The sequence below is a fragment of the Lagenorhynchus albirostris genome, chromosome 5, assembly GCF_949774975.1.
Source record: "Lagenorhynchus albirostris chromosome 5, mLagAlb1.1, whole genome shotgun sequence".
NCBI lineage: Eukaryota > Metazoa > Chordata > Mammalia > Artiodactyla > Delphinidae > Lagenorhynchus > Lagenorhynchus albirostris.
In genome coordinates, this window is record NC_083099.1 from 85,886,711 (window position 1) to 85,900,844 (window position 14,134).

The following is a 14,134-nucleotide window of genomic DNA, read 5'->3' on the forward strand; positions in this document are numbered from 1 at the left end:
AGTACTGCATACCGCTATCCTTCACTTTTTGAAAATTTGCTTTATGCCAATTTGCTACCTTAGTATCTGTTTTCACTAACTGAAAGAAATCTGAAGATTTTTGCTTTTATGAAAAAAAGATGAAAAGCGAAAACAGTGTTCAGCGTTTGTTTTGCTGTGTGCACCCTGAGCGGTGAGAGTGGCACTGCCACCGCCTTCCCTGGAACTACACTCAGCATCTCAGCATCAAGCCACAATAGCTGTGAATTGTGTCTGGGAATCTCCGTGCTTTATCTCAATTTATTCTGTGCATGTGTTAGCAAGATGTGTCCTAAGGTAATTGCTTCTTTGCTTAATATCATTTGGCTTATAAAAGGTTTCACAGGAACACTCTACTTTCACATAGTGGGGGAACCCTGTACATACATTTAAAATTTTTGGTTTGTTATTTTATTAGCTATAGAGAAGGCTACCACAAAGATTGTGAATTTGTACACTTCTTCTTTCCATTCTGCAATTTTTCCTTTGTATATTTTGAAGTGATATTACTAGGTACACAGAAATTTAGAATTTAAATTTGTCTTCCTGGTAAATGATTATTTTAGAAATATGGAATGTCTCTCTATATCTAATAATGTTCCTTGCATTAAGGAATAGCTTGTATAATGTGATATAATACATCAGCTTTCTTTTGTTTAGTATCAGTATGGTATTTCTTTTACTATGCTTTTATTTGCGTTTATACATTCTTTTTAAAGATTGTACTCTTTTAAGCAACATATATTTAGTTTTCTTTTTTTCTAAATCCCATTTGATATTCTTAGTCTTTTTTTTTTTTTTTTTTTTTTTTGTGGTACGTGGGCCTCTCACTGTTGTGGCCTCTCCCGTTGTGGAGCACAGGCTCCGAACGTGCAGGCTTAGCGGCCATGGCTCATGGGCCCAGCCGCTCTGCGGCATGTAGGATCTTCCCGGACCGGGGCACGAACCTGTGTCCCCTGCATCGGCTGGCGGACTCTCGACCATTGCGCCACCAGGGAAGCCCTGATATTCTTAGTCTTTTACTTGGCATATTTGAGTCTATTTATATGTCATTTATTTTTATTGGGTAAATATAAACATTGATTCCCCTTCTGAGATCTTCTGTCTCTGTCCCAAAGTTCTAGTGAGAGGTCAAAGTCTCATGTATCGTTTCTGTTCCTGAGATCTCCTCATTTTTGCCCCAGAGAATCTATTTATTTCACTGAAGCGGAGTCTGAACCTTGCACCCACCTGGGTGCCAGCCCCCACTCTGATCAGTGCTCAGACTCATAGGCTCCAAGATTCCTGCCCAGAAGAAGCCAGAGCCACAGAAAGGTGGGTGATACTGGGGACAGCAGCCAAAAGCTTGCCAGTGTTTTCTTATTGATTTGTAGGTGTTCTTTTTATATTCTGCATATGAGCCCTTTGTTAGTTAGTGTTGGAAACATATTCTCTAGTCTATGGCTTGTCTTTTTGTTCTCTTAATGATAACTTTTGATGAGTAAAAAGTAAAGTTTTAATATGAGCGATTTAATGACATATTTTTTAAAATTTTATTTAAAACACTGAGAGGGGAGGGAATGGTTTGAACCCTTGAGAAGCCTTGAACTTAGAGTAGGATAGGGCAGGAAACTCCCTGAAGTTTCTGGCTTATTAAGGAATAATCTTAGCCGTCTGTTTACATTTCACACAGATTTATGCAATATTTTATGTGACTAACCTCTGGGAAAGAATAGATCCCTTAGAGACAATGCCCTCCACTGAATTTATTATACTCCATGTCTAATATAAACAATTTGAGATGCTGTATCCCGACTGATTTGGTTTCAAAGGATGGTAGAGCAAGGAGAAGGAGGAAACAGTCATAAGTTTTCGCACAAAGCCACATAACATATTATTTTCAACCTGTATACATTCCTAACCAGAAGGAGAAAACTGGAATAGTAATAAGGGTAAGAAAAATAGCTTAAGATCTTCCTTAAAACAAAACCAAAACTTCCTTCAGGAGAGTGGCACTGGTGAGTGACACAGAAGTACCCATCACTAGTGCTTGGATGTCACACTTGCTTGGACGACAGACAGGAGGGGGCCCTCACAGATGCCCAGGAACAGATACACCTATCAGGTGCACCGCCCTCTGCTCTGCTCCAGTCCCCTACTGCTTCCCCCTTACACAGACTAAGGCCCTGCTGCACAGCTGTGCACAGGAGAGTTCAGAAGTTGCTAAGACAATATGCCAAGTGGATGATTTCCTTCTGGGGTGCTGATCTGGGAGGAAGGAAGCTGGACCGTGCACAGACAAGCTCAGGAAGAGCAAACAAGCGAACAGAGAAAGGCCACAAGGAGTCCCGCTTACTGCAGCTGAAAGTGCTTGATCTTGGTAACCAGCAGTCTGTACTGGGCACCCAGGGGTGCCATGGATGCGACATCTACAAATATCAGTTGCTCCAGAGGCCCTGTTTCATTGGTTGCTTCTGAGGGACATAAGGTGCGGCTCACTTCCTGGTAGTTGTAGCTCCTCTGGTATCTGCAGCAGCCAGTGGAGAGAAAAGCCAGCGAGGAGAAAGACACTCAATGAACAAGCAGGGAAAAGAACATCTCGTTTCACTTCTCCCTGAACTTCTTTCCAAGTCCTTATATTTAAAATTTCATACTGGACCTACTGAGAGTAATTTTAGAGCTACCGTGTTTGGCACACATTGTGTGACGTTATAACACAGACATGAGGACTGTTGAGTGCTGAGCAGTTCACTTAGGTGTCTTCATTACCAAATCATCCTCCTAATTCAGTCAGGAAAGTTATCAGATTTTGAAGGGAAAACTGTTCTGAGAAAACAACCAGTTGATTCCGTTTTTCCAATCTTCAAGCTTTTGCGAAATGAACATAAAGAAAGCCCCAGAGTCCAAGTCAGGGCGTTAGACTCAGTATTTCAATCCTCACGTGTATTAACCTCCAAAAGTGATTTAACAGTGTACTGTGTGCCCATGTCTGCCTGCTTTCTGGTTTGCTCTTGTTACTGCTCTAGCACCTTATACAGCAAAAATATAGATTCCACGAGGTGGGGATTTTGCTGTTGTCTTCCACCACTGTATCCCCAGCATCTATCATTTAGTAGTGCTCAATAAATATTATGGGATAAAGAAAGTACACTTGGTGAACGTTATGAAGAATGGGGAGAGGTGTCACTCGTTGAAGTTGATGGTGGGACCTAGCCCTGACCTTGGTGGATGACCCACTAACCAACCAAGAGTAACAGAACATTCTGGGTAGAACTAAAATGTTAAACGTTCTTCTGGGTGCTATAAATCTAGACAGAGTGCTTATCAGAACCTCAAAGAGGAGAGAAACTGAACAGAGCTGAACGGTCAATGCAGGCACCACGACGACTGTTTGCACTTAGCATGCATAATATGTCAACATTCTGCACGTCTGATTTCTCCTTTTGCTAGGGAAAAGGGCAATTAAGGTCTAGCATATTGAAAGAAAACAAATATAATGAAGCTGTCGGGGAAAGATCCACTTACAGTCCTTGGAAGAGCAGAGGAACCTGCCAGGACAGCACCTCTTTCTGCTGGCGAACCACGACCAGGACCGGGTAGTCGAGGTTCTCGGAGGAGCTGTTCACGTACACCCGCACAGCGTTCACCTGCGAGCCAGGGCAGAGAGAGAGGAAATGCAAATCACACACGCACGCGCACGCACAGACACGTTACATCATAGCTGCCATCTGAAGCTCTGAAAAACTTTAATTCATACGTTTGCTGCTGACCATAGATACTCCAAATATCCCAGCTGTCTTCTCCTCATTCATATTGTAACCATACTCAGTTTCAACACTGATTGCACAATGAAATCACGAGGGGAGATTTAAAAAAAAACTGATGCCTGGGTCCAACCCTCAGAATTTTGATTTAAGTTGTCTTGGGTGAAGCCAAATTATGGAGGCTTCAAATGGCAGGCTGAGGAGTTTGAATTGGGCAGTCAGCACAAGATTAGGAGAATAAGCCCAAACAGAAAAAGAAAGAGGCTGATGTGCTTCTCTTCTTATCTGAATATAAATGCTAAATATACAAATATCTTAAAAAAAATACCTACAAGTGCCCCAGTTGCCAACAAACTTTAATTTTGGTTTGGAAAATGATTCTGTGCTTCAGACCAAGATGTTATTGCCACATTGTGTTAAAGTCTAGCAGATGGCCCGACGCTCTCCCAGCAACAAATACTATAGGGGCTGAAGAGTCTTCTCTTTGCCCTGCTCCAAAGCATAGATCAATCCCCAACACTAAATGCTTTTTGATATCAGCAGATCCATGGCTTCTTTTGAATACATGTGTCACCCCAAGGATTGAACACTATCATGGCTGTTTAAAAGACAGGAAATTGAATTGTGCCCCTGGATCTAGATGGTTTTGGTGTTTCCCTTCAGTTTTATATATATATATATATATATATATATATATATATAAAATACCGTAGGCAATAGAAAAAAGACAAAGTAAGAAAAAGTTGGTCTTTCGTATGAGATATTTTTTCCCCCTAATGAATTTAAGCCCTAGTGTTCTCTTGAAAACACCTTATTAGGGGAAAGAATTGAAGCAAGAAAGGCTTGCAGTGAAACCCTAAAGATCTATGACATGTTCAAAATGGAAACTGAGAGGCAGCAGAATAGCATGGGAATCATAGATTATTACTATTTGGATATCTTATATCATTCTTGATTAAGACACTTAGTTTTTTAATGTTAAAACCGTCCAAGAGGGCTTCCCTGGTGGCGCTGCGGTTAAGAGTCCGCCTGCCGATGCAGGGGACGTGGGTTCGTGCCCCGGTCTGGGAGGATCCCACATGCCGCGGAGCGGCTGGGCCCGTGAGCCATGGCCGCTGGGCCTGTGCGTCCGGAGCCTGTGCTCTGCAACGGGAGAGGCCACAACAGTGAGAGGCCCGCGTAACGCAAAAAAAAAAAAAAAAAAAAACCGTCCAAGAGTAATTTATAATTAGATCGGAAGTGCTTGCTCACAAAGGGAGCGTTTTCTTGTGCCTGTGCTCTACATGTTTCCATGGAAATTATGCTGCAGCTGATCATTGACAACACCCTGTCTCTAGTGCTGACCTCTTCCCCAAGCTCTGGATGTTCCACAGGCATCTCAAACTCAACCTGTCTGAAGTGGCACCTGTCACTTCCTTCACCCCTAACTTTCATTTCTTCTGAACTTCCTTGCTTATTGAATGGCCTCACCTCACAGCCATTATTCTGCGCCCGAGTCATCCTTGATTCCTACTTCTGTAGCATTCTCCATCAATAGGTCATCAAGTTCTACATAGTGTTCACACCCAGATCCTCCCCTCCCCCACCAATGACAATCCTTGTCCAGTCCTTTATCACTGTGACCCTCCCTGACAGCACCTTATCTAGTCTTCTTATCCCCAGGGCTATACTCCCTCAGATGCCACTTTCATCTTGGCATTCTCCTGCTGAAAAGGCCTTCAGTGGCTCTGGGAACTTTCAGATTTTCCTCCAAAGGAACGGGAATAGTACTTTTATGACAATATAGAATAGAATAATGAATGCTCATGTACTTATCCAGCTTTAATAATTATTAAAAATTGTACCATTTTCTTTCATTTACACCTTCCATTTTCCACACACATCATTTTTAGATTATTTTAAAGTAAATACCAAAGATCATACCTTTTCATCTGTAAATATTTCAGTCTATACCTCTAAGGGATAAGGCCTCTTCTTTTTAACATAACACATTACCATTATCATACTCAGTAAAATTAATAATAGTTCTTTAAAATCACCCAATATCCACACAGTGTTTGAATTTCTTCATTTGTTGAAAAAATTGTGCTTTTTTCAGCTTTTAAATTTTGAGTACAAACAAGATCCACATATTGCATTTGGTTGATATGTGTTTTGAATCTCTTTTAATCTGAAGGTAACCACCCCGCCCCCGCCTTTGGGCATTTATTTGTGAAAGAAAGCAGCTCACAAAGCAGCAGTACAAACCTGAAACACCCACATACTAGATTTTGCTGACTGCACCCTGTGGTGTCATTGAACAGGTTTCTTTATCCCCTGTGTTTCCTGTAAACTGGCAGTTACAGCTAGAGGCTTGGCTAGATTCAAGTAAATACATTTCTCCATCTTTTCCTTGGATTTGGAATTAGTCAAGAAAGTTTTCACCACTCCAGATTACTGAGGCCTGTATTTTCTTCTAGTACTTTATACTTCTAGTATCATATTTTTAATACTTAAATCCCTATCCCTTCATGATTGATACTAACATATGGTATGAGGAATGATTTTAATTTTATCTTTTTTTTTTATATGGCTCTCCAGTTGTCCCAGCACCACCTATTAACAAGTCCATCTTTTCTCCACTGATCTGAATTGCTCTGGGCTTTTCTTTTTTTGGGCTTTTCTTGATTACTGCCTTCTTCTCTAGTTTCTTTGCCTGCCAATCCCTCACATGGCCAATTACTTGCTGTTTCTCAAAAGGGCTCTGTCCCCAGTGATTGGCCTTTCAATATCCTTCTCATCCCTAAAGTCCTTTTTTGGGGATGTCTTCCCTGATATGTCCCCATCCCATCACACAAGTGGGTGGTCCCTCTCTTGGGGGGGCATGTGGCCTCTGATTACCTCTATACAGCATATTAATACCACTGTGAAATAATAGACATATATATGGCCTTTGCCCCCAGTCCCTGGAACAGAGCTCCTAAAACCCTTGTATTTTTCTAAGTGATAAGAGCACTAGTGGCATATTTTGTTCTAATATTTGGTCTTATTCCTGACTCCTTACAGAACTCCTAAATCCTTTGGAATTTTCTGGGTGACAGGAGTCTCTTTTGTTCTAATGAAGAGACTCTTGGTGGGCTCCTGGATAACTTCAGTATGGGAGCTGGTCACCCAAAAGACCTAGCCATGATTAGAAGATTGGAACTTTCAGTTCTACCTGCATCCTCCAGGAAGTGGAGGGGGCTGGAAATTGAGTTAATAATTGATCATGCCCAAATGATGAAGCCTCCATAAAAATTCCTAAAATACAAGGTTTGGAGAACTTCCAGGTTGGTGAATGCATCCATATACCAGGAGGATGGAGCAACCCAACTCCATGGGGATAGAAGCTTCTGTGCTCAGAACACTTTTGGACTTTACCCTATGCACCTCTTCTATATTGCTCATCCTAAGTTATATCCTTTTATAGTTATATCCTACTATAATACTATAGTAATCTCGTAAATAAACTGTATTCCTGAGTTCTGTGAGCTGCTCTAGCAAATTAATCAAACCTGAGGAGGGGGACTTGGGAACCTCTGATTTATAGCTGTTTGGTCAGAGCATAGATAACAGCCTGGACTTGTGTTCAGCATCTGAAGTGGGAGGTAGGCAGTCTTGTGGGACTGAGCCTTAACCTATGAGATGTGATGCAAACATCAGGTAGACAGTGTCAGAACTGGATTGAACTGTAGGATACCCACCCACACAAAATTGCTTAATGTGTGGAAGATCCATAAATCTGATGTCAGAAGTACTGGGTGAGTAGAAGAAAATAGAAGTTAACTTTTTCTACAGACAAGCACAAAACATTTTTTCATGCAGTCAAATTTATTCCTTTTCTCTTGGTCACTTTTAAAAATTGAGATATAGATAACATACCACACAACTCACTCTTAAAGTGTATAATTCAGTAGTTTTTAGTATATTCACAGAGCTGTGCACTCATTACCACTACCTAATTCCAGAATATTTTCATCACCCCAGAAAGAAGCCCTGTACCCATTACCAGTCACTCCTCATTCCCTTCCTCCCCCAGTGCCTGGTAACCACTAATTTAACTTCTCTGTGGATTTGCCTATTTCACATAGGATATTTCATATATGTGGAATCATGTAATATATGCTCTCTTGTGTCTGGCTTATTTCACTTAGCATAATGTTTTCAAGGTTCTTCCATGTTGTAGCATGTGTCAGTACTTCATTTCTGTTTATTGCTCAATAATATTCTAATTGAATGAATATACAACATTTGTTTAATCTTCAGTTAATGGAAATTTTGGTTGTTTCTACGTTTTGGCTATTACAAATAATGCTGCTATGAAACATTTGTAAACAAGCTCTTGTGTGAACATGTGTTTTCAATTCTTTCTTTTTTTAAAAAATTTTTATTGGAGTATAGTTGATTTACAATGTTGTGTACAGCAAAGTGAATCAGTTATTCATATACATATATCCACTCCTTTTTTCTTTTTAGATTCTTTTCCCATATGGGTCTTTATAGAGTACTGAATAGAGTTCCCTGTGCTTTACAGTGTTTTCAGTTCTTTTGAGTGTATACCTAGGAGGAGAATTGCTGGGTGACATGGTAATTCTTATGTTTAACTTTTTGAGGAACTGTCAAAATGTTTTCCAAAGAGGTGCATCATTTTACATTCCAGCAATTTACATTACCAGCAATGTAAAAGTTTCAAATTTCTCCATATCCTTGTCAGCACTTATTATTGTCTGTCTTCTAGATTGTAATTATGTGGGTGTGAAGTGGTGTCTCATTGTGTACATGGACCTCTCAGTATTCTAACATTTAGTTTACCTGCCTGGCTCTTCTGCAAAGCTGAAATCTTCATCTTTGGCATCTCTGGTGCTGGCAAAATGAATTAACTTAGAAGCAGGATCACTTTTGAGGTTCATAACACAAACACCAACTTAGAGCACATGTGTTTAGAGCACACTTTTGTCTGGCTTAAATCTATAGCAGTCAGAACTGAGGTAAAAACCTAAGGAAAGCTGTGAACTAGGCCAGCTTCATCTTTTGCTTGTCTGCTTCCCTTTTCGTTACCTAGGCTGCAGTCTTCTCCTTCCTTCTTAGGTGCTTAGTTCCAAAAGGGATTTCCCTCCTTTTTTTTTTTTTTTTTTTTACATGTCACTCTAAGGCAGTGATTCTCAAATTTTACTGTGCTTTTTAGCATTTGAATCTCTCAAACCCACCCTCATCATTTCTGATTCAGCAGATCAGGAGTAGAACTTAAAAATAATGTGTTTTTAACAGCATGCTAGGGGATTCTGATACATGTGGATTGGAGCCCATACTCTGGGAAGTACTGTTCCAAAGAAACCATCTTGTCAGCAGCTTGCCAACTTCCCATTATTATGAGATGCACAACCCTGAGATCACCAATGTCACTAGCACGTCTGGAAGCTAGTGTGTCTGGTGGGGCTGAAACTGGGCCAGCAGGAAGGAGGTCTGCTGTGAGCAGAGCAGGGCAGATTGTTACTCCACTCCACTCTTTATCTCCACACTCTTTTATTCCTGGTCTGGCTCTTGTAACCCACTTAGTTTTTTTAAAATTATTATTTAATAATGATCTTACTAATTATAATTTAAAAACTCAGAGATACTGGCATAATAAATTGCAAAAAAAATATATTAGAGTGGTAAATAGAAAACACTGGGCAGTTTTTCAAGATGAGCAGATAATGCACCACCCCCGGGAAAGGATAAAAAGCCCTGTTCACATGTTGCTTTGCTTTTCCAGAGGCCAATATGCAACTGGGAAAGTTGGATTACATTTGCAGCAGTGAAGTAAGCCATGTAAAGCGAAAACTAAATGAAGGTATTGACAATACATAATGGACCCTGATACCCTGTAACAGACTACTGTTTCTTTTTAAATTTAATTTTATTTATTTTTTTATACAGCAGGTTTTATTAGTTATCTATTTTATACCTTAGTGTATATATGTCAATCCCAATCTCCCCAGACTACTCTTAAGAGCCAAGATTTTCCCTCCTGTTGCTTCTTCCTGTTGTCATGACAAAAAGAGCACATTTATTACATATGTCTTGCTCTCTTCCTATGTTACTACAAGCAGCGAATTGCATTATAACTATGAGGGAAGAATTATTTAAGTACTCTCAACTCTGATATTACATAGATCACAATTACAAAAGGTCTTAAAGCTTAGAGAGTCCCTTTTTAATCTTTTAGAACATGTCAGTAGGGAAAAGTTCAAAATTACAAATAATAGAGTTCTGTTGCAGAAAGAGGGTGAAAATGAGTTCAATTCAAAATCTAGTTTGGTTTTGCTAAAATAATGAGACTGTAGGCTTTATTGGAATATCAGATTAAGAATCAGAGATTACTGGTTTCCATATTAGGCACACCATTGTTTTCTGGTGTGATCTTGAAAAACTGATTCCACTTGTAAAATAGCTACCATAGTATTTGCTAATGGTTCCTTTTCCCCATGTTACAAACGTTAGAAAATGATTTTTTTTTACAAACAAATACAAATGTTATTTGGTAACTGTTTTAATAACCTGTTATGTTCACTGGGTGTGTATTTTGGGGGTGTTGAGGTTCTTTGGTCCTTCTGTCTGTCCTTCCTTCCTCCCTCCCTTCCTTCCTTCCCTCTTTCCTACCCTGCCATGCTCCCTCCATCATTCTTCAAACAGTCACTGAGTCAGGAGCTATGGGAGGTGCTAAGGATATACTAAAGGGAACCCTGTCCTTGAGTAGCTCATCATCTAGTCAGAGAGACAGATGGTGTTATCATCAAAAGCATAATGTGATGATATTATAGTAGCAATGTGAGCAGGTGCTGTGGGCCCCCAGAGGACAAAGTGGCTACCCATGTGGAAGAGTCAGAGTAAAAAACACAGAAGCTAGTCGGTTACTTCCCAAGTTATAGAGAAGTTGGGATTGTTCACATAGGTCCTGCTGTTGCCTGCCTGGCGCACATGACCTTGACTCATGGTGTTAGAGAACCTTGCATCTGGGAAGGTACTCAGGGAGATCATCTAGTCCAAAGGTTCCATTTACAGAGGAGGAGCCCCAGACGTAGAGGTGATATGACTTCCCCAAGGATGCTCAGCTATGGAAGTATCATTACTAGAACCCAAGCTTCTTGCAGCCCAGTCTCCACACAATGCTTGGCCAGATAATGCTATCATCACCATTTTGAATCGCTGACTCCACTGAACACCATTGTGGATGTAGACTTCTACTGTGACATCAAGAAGCTATATAAACACCATAAATGAAGGGAGAGTATAGGAGATGTTATTTGTACATATATAACAGACAAAATATCAGTATTGTGAATGTATAAAGAATCCTAAAAACTCATAGAAAAACACAATAACCCAATAGAAAAATGGGTAAAGGATGTAAACAGCCACTGAAGAGAAGAATGACCAAAGAACATGTGGAAAGATGAGAATATTTTGCAGTCATCAGAAGGTAAAGACTCAAAAGTATGACAATACCACATTTACAAGGATGGACAGAAATAGGAACTCTTGCATATTGCTTACGAGAATGTTATTCGGTACAACCATTTCAGAGAACAAGCTGGCAATATCTACTAAAGCTGAAGGCGACTTCACATTACATCCCAGCATTTCCACTCCTAAGTTTACACAAAGTCATGAATAAGAATGAAATGAAATGAAGTAGACTATGGATCAGGGTGGATAACTCTGAATAAGATAAATTAAGAGAAAGAGCAGGTTGTATGATCCTATTTACATAAACTTTGTAAACAAGCAAAACAATAATATCTGTCTATATCTATCTATCTTTAGTAAAATAATATCTATCTATCTTTAGTAAAATATATATACATGGAATTAATACACACCAAATTCAAGACAATTGTTTTCAAAAACTTGGAAGGATCTCAGACTTAACCCCAGTTGCCACAGTTTCTTAGATATTGATAGAAGACCCAGACTCCTGGGTTAGAAGCAAGTACATTATTAGTCTTGTCACAACATGGGCAGAAAGCCTGCCTGAACTTTCCCCAGAGAGAGACACCATCTCTATTTTCTGAGGTGTTCACTATACAAATGTCCTTGAAAGAACAGTGTAGAAAAATTTCAGTCATTGCCTTCCTGTAAGATGTGCAGAAATCAAGAGACCTATGAAGAACTGTCTCCCTAAAATGGTTACTTTGGGGGATGAAGGAAGAGGCTGGGTGGAGGTAAGTAGGGAATTATAATCGTCTTCTTGTTTCGTAAGCTGAGTTGTGGGTACACTGGTGTTATATTATTTTCTATACTTGTTTATATGTCTGAAATATTTCATCACCATCATCATCATCATCATCATCATCAAGAAGCCGTGATGTGCTGGCGTTTGTGTTTGCCCACTTCGGAGCAACAACCCTCATTTTATACAGGTTCTTTGTTTTTGTTTTTGGCCACGAGGCTTGCAGGGCCTTAGTTCCCCGACCAGAGATTGAACCTGGGCCACGGCAGTGAAAGTGCCAAGTCCTAACCACTGGACTGCCAGGAGATTCCTTGTACAGGTTCTTTGCTATTCAAGGAAGTGGCAAACAGTCTCTAAAACATACTCTCATATAGTCTGTCCTTACTAGTGCTTGACCTGCTTGTACTAACTTCACCGATTATAGCCTGCCCACCTCCCCACCCACCTTGCGCACATGCAGCCAGCTGGAAAACTTTACATTGTCTTTGGTCTGATCAACATGACTCATTTCTCCATTGCTCTTCCCTGGAAAGGAAATATGAAGATGAAGCTAGTACTGCACTGGACAGTAATGTGCCAGCCTAGATTCCGTGTTGTTAGGTGTGTGAGTTTCCTAGGGCTGCCGTAAGAAAGTGTCGCAAACTGGGTTCTTAAAGCAACAGAAATGTATTGTCTCACAGTTCCAGAGACTAGAGGTCTGAAATTAAGATATCAGCCAGGCTACGCTCCCTCTGAGACTCTGGGTAGAATCCTTTCTTGCCTCTTTCTGCTTCTGGTGGTGATGATCAATCCTTGAGCTTCCTTGGTTTGCAGCTGCATCACTGCAACGCATGCCTCTGTCATCACGGTATTCTCTGTGTGTCTGTTTCACATTCTGTCCTATTCTCTGTGCATGTCTGTGTCCAGATTTCCCTATTCTTATAAGAATTTCAGTCACATTGGATTAGGGCCCACCTTAATAACCTCATCTTAATCTGATTACATCTGCAAAGATCCTACTTCCAAATAAGGTCATATTTACAGGTCCCAGGGTTTAGAGGTTCAACATATATTTTGGAGGTGGGGACATAAATCAACCTATAACATTAGATCTGTAGAATTTTTAAGGAATAAAGCCATTCAGGTACAGATCTGTACCTTTCCCTGACCAGCAGCTTATCTCCAACTTGTACCCACCTGCCAAGACCCTTCATGCTGAATGAAGGAAGGCTTGCTGGGAGAGTCCATTATGTGACTGTTGTATGAAAACAGCTTCCCCGGAGTGAAGTGGCCTTGCAGTTCTGAATCCTTTTCTTATTAGAGGCTGGAAAGTCCTAGTAAATGAAGCATTTCGTCCCACAAGTTTTATAACTACTGCAGGGAACTGAGCTGCTTTAATCACAGGTTATACTTTTTTTTTTAAGATAAACTTTAAAGTAATTCCTGTAGTTATTGATGAGACTGTTTAAAATTCCCTCTGCCTGATGTAGCCTTGGAAAACCATCTTCTGTAAACTTATGCTATAAGGCAGAAAGATACATACAACTGGATTTTATTTCTGGCACTACATCTACTATCTGGGTGACTTTGGACATTCTCAGTTTCCTCAACTGTAGGATGGGAACAGTAACACCCAAACTATCCACCTCCCTAGACTATGGGTGACCTGTGTTTTGTGACCTGCCGAGCACCAGGCAGAGCAGAAGGCAGAGCTGTCCCACCCGGGCTCTGGGTTGGGGCAGTGCTTTTCCACTCCCACGCGTTCACCAATCAATCAGTTATTGACTATCTTTTTTCCACGTGTGGAGACACATTTATAAGCCCAACTGCCCTTGGGCAGAGGAGAAGGTTATGCAGTCCATCTCACATAGGATATTAATTTCCTTTCATAGCTTGGCTTCCAGCTTTCCTGGAACAGCTCATTCATCTCATCGAAAAGAGCAGTTTACCCCTTGGGAGCTATTTATTCCCTATTCTTTTAGATTCTCAGCATTACAAAATGAATACAATTCAGAGTACTTTCCTAAGAATCATGCTTTATAGACCTCATCTCACCAATTTCATTATGCCAACAATTATCTGGACAGAAATACATTTATATACTCTTTCCTCTTTTGGCTTATTATTTAAATTTTATTTTAAACATTTCAATTCCAATAAAAAC

The 14,134-nt window shown here is 40.3% G+C and overlaps 1 protein-coding gene across 5 annotated transcripts in view; it reads right to left on the reverse strand.

Moving 5' to 3' along the window:
- Positions 1-14,134, reverse strand: part of SIDT1 (SID1 transmembrane family member 1) — an 87,197-nt gene that overhangs the window by 58,988 nt on the left and 14,075 nt on the right. For all 5 annotated transcript variants that reach the window (XM_060150603.1, XM_060150602.1, XM_060150599.1 and 2 more), the window contains exons 2-3: positions 3,523-3,644; positions 2,354-2,524 (exon numbers count right to left, since the gene is read on the reverse strand). In XM_060150603.1, coding sequence (XP_060006586.1) covers positions 2,354-2,524; positions 3,523-3,644 — 293 coding nt within the window. The remainder of the gene's footprint in view (positions 1-2,353; positions 2,525-3,522; positions 3,645-14,134) is intronic.